The 11,701-nt window shown below is 37.2% G+C and overlaps 1 protein-coding gene across 1 annotated transcript; it reads left to right on the forward strand.

The window, feature by feature from the left end:
- Nucleotides 1-8,227: 8,227 nt before the first annotated feature.
- Nucleotides 8,228-11,348, forward strand: LOC132305476 (receptor-like protein kinase FERONIA). The gene is made up of 2 exons (XM_059803115.1): nucleotides 8,228-8,279; nucleotides 10,138-11,348. The coding sequence occupies exons 1-2, from the start codon at nucleotides 8,228-8,230 to the stop codon at nucleotides 11,346-11,348; spliced, it is 1,263 nt and encodes a 420-aa protein (XP_059659098.1).
- The last annotated feature ends 353 nt before the right edge of the window (nucleotides 11,349-11,701 follow it).

Consider the following 11,701-nt stretch of genomic DNA (forward strand, 5'->3'; position numbering starts at 1 on the left):
CAAAGTAGGGTTTACCCTACACCAAGTCTCTCTAGAGAGTTATACTTCCCCAAATAAGAAAGTTCTTTTAAAAGCGGAGGAGAAAGAGCTTGAAGACAAAAGTTGAAAAGAGGTAAAGGAAAGACCTCAACCCACTCTTCTTTCTCAATGAAGAACTTTGGATTATTTAGGGGCTGTTTTGGATGATGGAAAGGTGGATTAAGTGAGAACACATCTAGCAAAGGCTTGTGAAGGGTCATATTGAGCACGGGAATGCTTGACAAATTATCCTTCAGACTTTCAACATTCTCCTCACACTTATCCGGCGGTTTGGGCTCAACAGCTTGAGATAACTCAAGTAAAGGAATGAGAGGAGGTGCAAGCTCCCAAGAGAGGGATACATTTGATGTTGCCCAAGGAAGAGAGTGAATGGGTGGAGGAATATCAAGCAAAGAATTTACCTCCCAAATAGAATTGTCAACATCAAAATCCTCACAATTGAAATAAGCCAAGCAAGCTTTTAGAGGATCCTCCATTGAAGGAGGTGCATCAAGTGAAGGATTCTTTAGGGGTTGTTTTGGATTTTTAAAAGAGACAATCTCTTTATCATTATTTTCCTCATTTTGAACCACAAATTCTTCAATTTTTTGTGTGGCAAGTTCCTCAACCACAATTTCTTCATTTTCACATATGGTAACCATTTGATCATTCTCATGATGAAGGTCACTAGGAGTAAGCTCATCATTCATAGAATTTTCTTTTGGATCGGCTATAAGTTTAATTGGAACTTCTTCTTCCTTTTCATGATTTAGAGCATTAACCATTTGTTGAATTTGGGCAATTTGGTCATCTAACTCAACTCTAGATTGGGAATGAGAATAGGTGGTGGATTGCATGCTAACAATGTCATCCAACATTTGCTTGTTGGAATCCATCATTTGCTTGTTGATAGACTCCATCATTTGTTTGTTTGCAGCAATGAACTCATCCAATTGAGATGGAGGAAAAAGAGAAGAGGGCTGGAAATAATGATTATTGGGTTGAAAGTTGGAGTGAAAATGTTGCCCATGAGATTGTGGGGCTGAATTTCCCATGTCATTCCATAAGAAGTTTTGATGATCTCTCCAACCCGAGTCATAACCATTGAAGTATGGATCATTACCCGGTTCAAAGAAATTTGCATTGGGTTGCTCTAGATAAAAATCTGAAAATTGTCCCGGTGGAGGACAATCTCTTGTATGATGTGTATGACTAGAGCAAAATGCACAAAACTCATGTGGTGTGTAGAATTGAGTTGGAAGATAATGACCCTCCATCTAGGACTAATTCAGCCACTTGTTTAGATACATTAAGATAAATTCACACAAAATATATACAACACAAACAAGATATACAACAACCCTTCACCAAAACATCCACATGCAATGATCCCTTTCTCCTCAATTATCAAGACAGAATTTAAATGGTCACGACAAGGATCGATGCTTGTACACGAAATTTAAACAAGGTAAAAGCCTCACCAAGGGCTTTAAAACTTAACTATCGCTAAATTTAGCACATGCACGATATTAACAAACTTGAAACTAGAGAGCTGAAAAACTTACCGGGAGTCCTCTAAACTTACCAATTTGCTAGCATTCCCTCAGTGAGCCTTAAGTCCCTAGAATCTCACAATAACTTACAACACAACAATGGTCAAAACCACACAAGGAAATATTCACAAAACACAATATTAACAATCAAACTAAAATTAACCCTAAAATTTCGGTTGCTAAACTGTTTGTAATCCCCGGCAACGGCGCTAAAAATTGATCGGTTGAGTCGATTACAATTATAAATCTTCGCAATAGCACGAATCATTGTAAAATAGGGCTATTGGTCCGGTAAGTCGAACCACTGGGACTGCGCTAATCTATGGCAACCTAAGTGTCTAGAGTCTTTTTAGAATGATAGAGGTGTTCATAGAGGATTTGTTGGTTGTCACTTAAGCTATGAAATTAAGGTGCATAAATTAAAAGTTTGCAAGAGTTTAAGGGAGATGAAATACAAGTAAAGAGGACTAGGGAAGTGAATCCGCCTCCATCCCTATACACATGCTAGATTAAAGCTAAATTGGAGGAAAAACAATATATATATATGGTCATGATATATATCCTCAAGAAGTTCATTAAATCTCAACCAAGCATGATCCATCAAAGGTGAACATGTTTAGACTACCTAACTAAGGTGTAGCTTAACCATATTTACTTGAATGAAAGACTATCAAGCCCTAGATAAAATGATGAAGCACATGAAGGTAAGAAATAAGCATAAATCATCAAAGGTTTCACCTAAGCAATGATCTATCAAAGTCCTTATCAACATGCCATTAAACCATTTCATAACCTTGCTTCCATTCTCACCATGAAAACTTAAGCAATATGATTAATATAAGACATCATCTAAAACAAGATAACTAACTTAAAGAAATCATCCATACATATATCAACATTCATTACAAGAAATGAAGTGCTCTTGGTTATGAAAAGACCATAGAATATACATTTTAATCCCCAAAATATAGCCTAAATTAGAACATGCTTACAAGGGAGGGGCCTCATCACCTCCCTAGATGGAGGTTTAGTTACCCATAGAAGCTTTAGAAGAAGGAAGAAGCTTGGTTGCAACCTCTATTTTCGAGCTCCCTTTCCTTGGCTTCAAGAACTCTATATTCTCCTCTTCTTTCTCTTTCCACCAATCTTGCAAAGATAAGATATCCTCTTGTTTGTGTGGTTCCCCTCATTTCTAGACATCCTCTCCCACCAAACAAGGCTCAACTCTCCACCAAAAGACATCTCCAACCAACCCATAAAGATAGAAATCAGAAATGAGGGAAACAAGGTGCAAGTGGGCTGAAGTGATGGTTCCCGGAGAGTATTCTGCCCATAGTTCGAGCGCTCGAACTAAGCACTTCGAGCGCTCGAAGTCAACTTACTTAGCTTTGAGAAGCTTTGGTAAAATGGCCATAACTTTCTGCTCTAAACTCCAAATGATGAACTGTTTGAAGATTTGGAAAGCTAATTCAAAGCTCTAAGTACGCCATGTTTTAATGGAAGTCCAGTTCTCAAGTTTGGTGGATCTAAAATGAAGAGCAAAGTCGAACTTCACTGCTGCCAGGCTGTTCTGCGCACCTTTGGTAAAAATAACATAACTCTTTGCTCCAAACTCCAAATGAGGCAAACTTTATGTCTATGGAAAGCTGATTCATATCCCTTCATATTTTATGTTTTACTAAAGACCAAATTCGCACATACAAAGGGTCAGAATTGGAAGCCAAAGTCTGATGGAAAATGAACTAGCGCCCGCGCTGTTACAGCCTTGCACCAATTTGCTACTTGCAACCTGAAATGATTTGGCTCGGCCCGAAGACGCAGCAATTCTTCCTAGAACTTTTTGTATAGAGCATCATGAGTCCCATGGATCATTAATCGTGGCCAAAATGAAGGTCCTTGGCAACGGCGTGCTTTAATTCTTTAAGAACTCATCAAAGCATCTCTTTTAACTCTCTTTGGGGAACTAACCTGAAAATAAACAAAAGCATGCAAATGAAGCTAATCTATATAAAATAATCAAATAATGGACTTAACTAATGCAAATAAGGGCACTTGAATATGCAATATTCGGCGCTTATCACACATCATTACTCCTTTGCCTGTAACCCATATTTATGTAACTAAATAAATACTCCCTTAATATTTGGTATTTCCAGTCATCCAAACCAACCACATCTGTTGCATTTCCAATCATTATCCATGCAAAACTCAATCTTCCTTTAACAGCATCAATGCTATCCCAATCACAACCCAAGTCCATCGCTTATCCCAAATTAATTACTGCCTATCTTCAACCCAATGCTTTTACGGCCCAGAATCCTCTCGGCCCAAACTTCTACTATGTCACTGTTCATCAAGCCCAATTGGAGCCTAAACCCAATTACCACAATGGGTGTCAACATATATATGCTGTGATTATCCCCAGATGCAAGGGAGGACTCTGTTGGGCTTCAATGCACGCTACACCTCTTAAATGGTTTGCATACGCGGCTGGGTTTTCCCTTGCCACCAGGAATGCACTTAGGTATATAATTTTTATCACATTCCAAGCCCAGAATTACCCCTTGCTTTTTCGTCCTGTTAGTCACTGGTCGCCCACTCTGACCAAATAGCTTCCTTATTTCAGGATCCATTGGAAGCACGTCCAGCTCATCGTCCATGCCACATTCGCCAATGCTGCCATTGCACCATTGGCAAATGTGAACTTAGGTAATTAAGACCTATATCATCATCACCTCTAAAATTTATACATTTCGTGGTATTCTCGTGCATTAACCTAATTAATTGACAAATTAATAAAGTATTTTCTTCCAAAATTTTACAAACGATCATTTAAATACTAAGTATGTCCACGGGTCACATGTATCCATGTCTAGGTAGGTTGATTCAGTGGCGGAGGCAGCATGTGCCCAGGGGGGGCAGCTGCCCCCCCCTGCCCATGCTGCCCCACTATGTATATATATTTATTTATTTATTTATACTTATATTTGTAAAAATTGATAAAATGCTTCCCTAAAATTATTAAAATGGTCCATTTGACCCTGAATCTACTATATTTTATTTTATTTTATGCGTATAATTTGTAAATATTTATAAAACACCCTCATAAAATTTATAAATTATTCCCATAAAATTATCTATTTCTAAAAACGTCTTTAATTTTTTATTCCTTTTCTTTCTTATTCTTCAAATTTCTTTTTGTTATCTTCAAAAACTTTTGCATTCTCTTTTTATAATTAAAATCTATTTTTTCCTTCAAAATTCTCTCATATTTTTTTCTTCTTAAAAAATTCATTTTTCTTCTTAAAAATTTATTTTTTCTTGCACTTATACATAATTTATGTGCAATAACCCTTCTTTTCTTTTTTATCTTCTTATTCATTTTCTATTCATTTTCTATTCATTTATTCTAATGCACTATTGTTACACTATTATATTTTCGGCCTGCTTGAAAAAAAATTATTTTGTCAGTGTTAACATGCCCTCCGAACCAAATTCATGGCTCCGCCCCTGTGTTGATTTAGATTATTATTGTTGAATGCTTCACATTTTTAATTTGAATTATCCAGCTTTTGGTTATCCGCTTAATCATTTCTTGACAATTGACTATTTTCCCAACAGCTTAGGCCAATTAATTTCTGCAAGAGAGTACGTACACCTAACCTAACAACAATTAAATATCCCAGATGGCCTATTTTCTTTCGCAAGAATAGCAATAATTAAACGAGTTGGAGGCAGGAATGATGGAGGACCATTTGTTTGATATCCGAATTCCTTTGGAGGCAGGATTGATGGAGGATCATTCATTTGATATCCGAATTCCTTCCTTATCTTTTGAATATATACACGACCAATCAAACAATTCACTTTTAAGTAGCTAAAGAATTATTTTCACTATAGGAATTAGAACCTGCTTTTTCAATTCCTATATAAACCATGGAACTCTGAGGCTGGTAGCATATGTATTTTATGAAGAGACCAAGAAATTGAGTGGTGAAATGTTGTTTAGTCGTGTGAAGAAAGGGCGTCCATTGCCACTACTCTTTGTGGTAATGGTAATACTGATGAGCGCAGTTGCGTGTGGATCTACCAGTGCACCACATAACAAGAGCTGCAACGGTAGCACTAGCGAATGCCTGATGGCGGAAGATGAGCAACTGGGGCTCTCCTTTTCAATGGATTATGATATTATAATCGGATCAATGCTAAAATATCAACCAAAGAAGACAACACCGGCTCTTGTTTCATCTCTAGCCTTCGGTGGCGGAACGTGTGCTAGAGGAAAATATGCACCTTGTGTTCCTCCACCAAACAGAAAACCAAAAGGTCATTGCAAGATATATTACAGGTGCCGCGGCTGAAGCTAACTTTAGTCGCGAACTGCATGATAAATATATATATGTGTGCGTGTGCGTGTGCGTGTGCGTGTGTGTGTAAAATCCTCTATGAGGAACATGTAGACGGAAAACCAAAAGGTCATTGCAAGATATATTACAAGTGCCGCGGCGGAAGCTAACTTTAGTCGACTGCATGATAAATATATATATATATATATATGTGCGCGCGCGCGCGCGTGTAAAATCCTCTGTAAGGAACATGTAAGATATATCGCTTGTATCTAGTCGTGCATCAATCAGGCGTGTTTGTATTGATCTCTAAGCTAGTTAGCTAGCTAGCTATATATGCTATAATTTAATTATAATTTATTTTTTTCTGAGTGTTTTTATAATTAAAATTATTCTCACTTTGTTTCTAGTGATGATTGCTGGAGTTTCAATTATACATTATTCATTTTTGTTGTGTGCGCGCTTATTCGCCCTCACAGTAGAGAACAAGTTTTGCTATTATTGTGAAGGAAATATAGATCTGTAATGGGTATAACATAATCAATTGCATATGTGTATGTGATGGCATATGTTTTCCTTGAATGCTGAACTTTTTTTAATCTCATTACCAAATAGCAACTACGTGAACTCTGTATATAAAACCAGTAACTGACTCTTTACTTCTCAATTCAAAAATGTCGTTAATATATTTGAGAGGAAATATTAGAAAGTCGATAGAGATTGAGCAAGAAAAACAAAAGAATAAAAAGTTACAATATACTTTAAACATAATACCAGTAACAAACTTAATTTAAGGAGTTGACTCAAGTGTCGTGAGTCACTTGAGTGCAAACAATTCTTTGAATTTATATTAGGTGAAAATTTTGAAGTTTATCTAACTCCTTTCGATGGATCAAACACTTTGCATGGCATTCTAGAATTAGTAAGGCAAAGGCTTCGGTTATCCAAAAAATAAAAAATATAAAACCAATAATTCAACAAATTGGAGTCAGGAATGAAGGTTTATCAATTCCTAAATAAATCAAGGAACTCTATGAAGAAATTATGAAATTGAGTAATCAACACGCCAATGGCCCGACGGTATCAAGTCCCTACTTCTCAAAGATATGTCAGGGGTTCGAGCTCCAGTGAAGTCATGTGTGTGTGAGTATCAACTAGAAAAAAAAATAATAATAATAATAATAATAATAATAATGAAATTGAGTACACTGCTGCATCTACAAATTTTTTAATAAAATTATATAAAAAATAATTAAAAAAAGATCGCACATATACTCAAATGACAATAAAAAAAAGTAATATAATTGAATTTGTATGCATTTGGTTGTGATATCTAACTAACATCTTAATGGATAGACCTAGGACTTGGGATATTATAAGAATATACAAAAATCTCTGGTTTTCCACGGGGTAGTGGTGCATATTAATATATAATGCGGGTTACTTGGAATGACTAGAAGTGGTAGCGACTGTAGAAGCATGCGGCTGTGATTGACTAGTGTCAATCACTGTTGCCATATGGATTTTTTGTCTCTTTAATGCTGGGCTATCATTATCACTCCATGTTTTGAATATAACCTCTGCCTTTAAAAAATATTTCGGTTAGTGCCATTGTAAAATTGGCATCTAAGTCATTGTTTTTAAATTTATGGCACTCAGTTGTGAATTGTTTTAATATAATTATTATTTTTAAATTTGAAAAAATATACCTTTTCTTCAAAAGAGTGTCCAGTATAATTTGGACATCTAAGGTGATGGCACTAACTATAAATATGTTAGTTAAAAAAAAGAAAGGGTAAAGTTTACAAACACCTCTCGGTATTTGGCATAAGGACAGATAGATACAAGTGAGCCAATTTTTAAACAATCACACCCCTGGTCAGAAATTTGATTCAAACAACCCCTAAATTTTGTAAAAAATAAAGATTGCCCTTTAATATTTTATCTATATGTATATTGTAAACCTATCAAACCCAGACCCAGCCATGACACCACTTCCACACCTTCTAACCACCCGCCGATGAGCGGTTCACCATTTCCTTCGTTCACATGTCGGTTACTTCTTTCACCGATACCTCCATCCTCCAAGAACCCCTCAAATAACACCTCAGCCGCAAATTTTCGGCGTGAAGCGAACAAATCAAGAATTGACAGAGATGTATTCCCCATGCCGGCATCTTTGATTCTTGACGGCGACAGAGAGTTGATGTTTGAGCGTAGAGCGAAGCTTTGAGTCTGGAGTGATTGCTGAAGAAGGAAGGGCGTTTGGCTTGACTCTACAATTGGTTCTGTCATCATTAGATCTGGATGATGTGGACAGTTGAGGATGAAATTGGTGGTTCTACCACCGATAAGGGTTGCTGTGAGCTCTCTATGTGAGAGAAAGCTTGTAAATGTGGCCGTTGTTGGTAGGAGGTGAAGTCGAAGCAAGGGTTAGCAAAGGTGGCTCCAGTCGGTTTCTAAGGCTAAGAAATTGAGGTGGTTAGCACCGGCGGCAGATGGTGAGCACCATAACCTCGTCTGCAACTTACGAGGCGGCAGATGGTGAGCTCCGAAAAAACGTTACAAGATATACATGGTTCACCCAAATCTTAAGATTATGTCCATGGAAAAAACAACGGACGAATTCCACTTTCACTTTAAAGAGACATGCTATCAAAATAGCCCAATTTCTGAGACTTCTTATCTGGATGGGAATCAAGAAAATTCGAAGTTAAAAATACTTGAAAATAAAGAAAATTATATAGAAGAAAATAAATACCCCTTCTGGTTTGAAAAATCGCTTGTGATTCTTCTTTTCGACTATAACCGATGGAATCGACCATTGCGATATATAAAAAAGATGAAAAATTACAAGGAGAATTCTCTGTCAATCTCTCTCAATTGCCCTCTCTTGTATTGGCACACATTTATCTCTAGTTTTCACCCTTATTTATAGAGTCCCAAACTTGTCCTACAAGAATTTGTCTTTTGTAGAATTCAAAATCAATAAGGAAATTAAATCATATTAGAAAACTGAATTTTCCTTAAACTAATAAGAAAGTCAAATCAGATCAGGAAACTGAATTTTTCCTAACAGATTAGGAAACTGAATTTTTCCTAAAATTCCGTATTATTGAAGTTTCCATATAATTAAATAATTGCAGATCGTCCATATTGTTCATTAGTATTTTCCCAACAGCAACACTTATAAAATTCATTAGATCCTACTGAATCAATTCTTGACAAGTATTTTCCCAACAGCACCACTCATTGGACTCTGTTAGATTTGTCTATACGTCCAATGAATCCTTCCTATTTGCATATTTTCAGTCAAACTTGCTGTGTTTTTTTATACATACATCAGTCTCTCCCCTCATTGCCCTCCTCATTTCCTGTAATTTAACTTTACATTTTTCCCCCAACGATTTTAAAAATATTTTACTAATTTTTTTCTTTTCATAAAAAGAAAATAATAATCAACTTTACTTCAATTCCAATAACTAGAAACGTAAAGGCATAAAAAGACACTGCACATAACAGTGCATATGCGGGGTAGTGCGAGTGGGAGGAAAAGACTGGAGAGGGACATTTATTATGGTCTGATCCCAATCGATCATCTTCTTTTTTGGTGGAATAATCCACCACGCCGGAGACTTTTCCAAGTCGCCCCAGTCTTCACGCGTCTTAAACACTGCCTTCCACGCATGTATAAATCAATCCGTAAAACAAGTTGTAGCAAAATTGACCATCAATTTTCTCTTCAACCAATTAGAGTCTCCTAAAAATTATGTGAAAATTAAAGCAAAACTAGAACTGGCTCATTTTGATTTGATCGGTTCACGCATATAGTGATTATCTCCATCTTGTGTCTTTTGGTTCTAGGTCTCTCCTGCGATGACAATTCTATATTCCAAAAACCTAGTGATTCTCAATCCTCTGTACCTACTCCTACTACTCAATTTCACTCTTTCCCATTTCCTCCAACTCATCACAACCTTTTTACACACCTACTAAAAGTATCGCCCTTGACTGCGGCTACTCCGTCAGCAGCAGCACACTGGACGGCCGGCAATGGGTGGCCGACACCGGTATAAATTTTCTTTCCCCTTTAGACCAAAAACGCAACAAATCAATAGCCACTTCAGCTGAGATACAATCTTCTCAAGCGAGCTCTGTTCCCTACTTGACCGCAAGCATATCTTTGTCCGATTTTACCTATGTATTTCCGGTCACTGCAGGCCAAAAGTTCATCCGCTTGCACTTCTACCCTTCTAAATACCCAAAGTTTGAACCCTCCAAAGCCTTCTTCTCTGTCAAAGCCAATCAATTCACTCTTCTCAGCAACTTCAGTGCCTCTCTAACAGCTGCTTCTCTGGGCTCAGACTATCTATTCAAAGAATTCTGCATAAACGTAGAAGATGAAGATCAAACATTGAACATCACCTTCACTCCGTCTTCGACTCCGTCGGATGCATACGCTTTCATCAATGGGATTGAAATTGTCTCCATGCCAACCAATCTTTATTACACCCCGGCCGACCCACCATATGGCATTACTTTTATCGGCCATGAGCAAAACCCAATTCATATTGAAAACAGCACTGCTCTTGAGACCGTACACCGATTGAATGTTGGTGGTAGAGAGATTTCGCCCATGTTGGACACGGGTATGTTCCGAAGCTGGTTGAAGGACGACGATTACGTGTCAAACATAGGGGCTCTTCCAGTTAACAACAGCTTTAATCTAATCTTCACCAAATTACCTAGTTACACTGCACCGGCCGAAGTATATATGACCGCTCGGTCCATGGGAAACAACAAAACTGTAAACAAAAACTACAATCTCACTTGGAATTTGCCTTTGGATTCCGGTTTTATGCACCTGCTCAGACTACACTTCTGTGAGTTTCAAGTTGAGGTCACAAAGCAAAGTGACAGGGAGTTTACTATATTCGTAGCAAATCAGACGGCCGAGAGTCAAGCCGATGTGATCGTTTGGGCTGGAAGAAATCATGTCCCGGTTTACAGAGATTATGCAGTGTTGATGGTGAGTCAAGCAAGAGATCAGAAGAAACATAATCTGTCTATAGCTCTGCATCCTAATCCGGACTCACAGACACTTTACTCTGATGCCATCTTGAATGGGATAGAGGTTTTCAAAATCAGTGACTATTCCGGCGATCTAGCAGGACTCAACCCTGACTCAATTCCACCGCCCGCTTCACCGTCTACCCCACAACCAGCGAAGACGGAAAACCGAAAAACTACACCAGTCGCCACCGTTGTCTGCGGTGTTCTTTCTGGTGTGATCGCAGTCTCTGTTCTTGGTTTCTTGATTTTCCGGCGACGGAGAAGAGTTAATAGTCGGGGTTCCAGCGATGCAGGATGGGGCTCGATCTCCTACGTCGCAACAAAACACACTGAAATGCCTAATAGGTCTTGCTCCTAGTTTTTGTAGAGAACCAAATCTCACTCATTTGGATCGACGGAAACAAAAAGAAAAAGAAAGGAAATAATTATAGCCTTATAAGTCTTGCTCCTTAGTTTTTGTATCATAAATTTTTTTTTTTTTTTTTTTTGCTTGCGCTACCACTAGTAAAATAAAACTAATTATTTTTTTTAAATATCTATTTAGTATTTTTCCCAATCAAGAGTTTTTGCTATAATTTTATTTGTTTTCAAATAAATAAATTTATTCTCTCTTTTTTTTTTCGAAAAGATAAAAAAGGAAATTTAAATTTAATTATGTGACTTATGTGGTTTATTTGCTTAGTTGATTTATTGTGAATTTATTTTAAATTA

The sequence above is a fragment of the Cornus florida genome, unplaced genomic scaffold (assembly GCF_030987335.1).
Source record: "Cornus florida cultivar Cherokee Brave unplaced genomic scaffold, ASM3098733v1 CherokeeBrave_3.0.0_Hap2_Chr04, whole genome shotgun sequence".
Classification (NCBI taxonomy): domain Eukaryota; kingdom Viridiplantae; phylum Streptophyta; class Magnoliopsida; order Cornales; family Cornaceae; genus Cornus; species Cornus florida.

Excerpts from the sequence above, each read along its gene's own strand:
- LOC132305476 (XM_059803115.1), top strand. The coding sequence starts at position 8,228 with ATGTGGACAGTTGAGGATGAAATTGGTGGTTCTACCACCGATAAGGGT. Across the intron at positions 8,280-10,137 it reads TACCACCGATAAGGGTTGCT|GCCAAAAGTTCATCCGCTTG; the intron begins GTGAGCTCTCTA and ends CGGTCACTGCAG.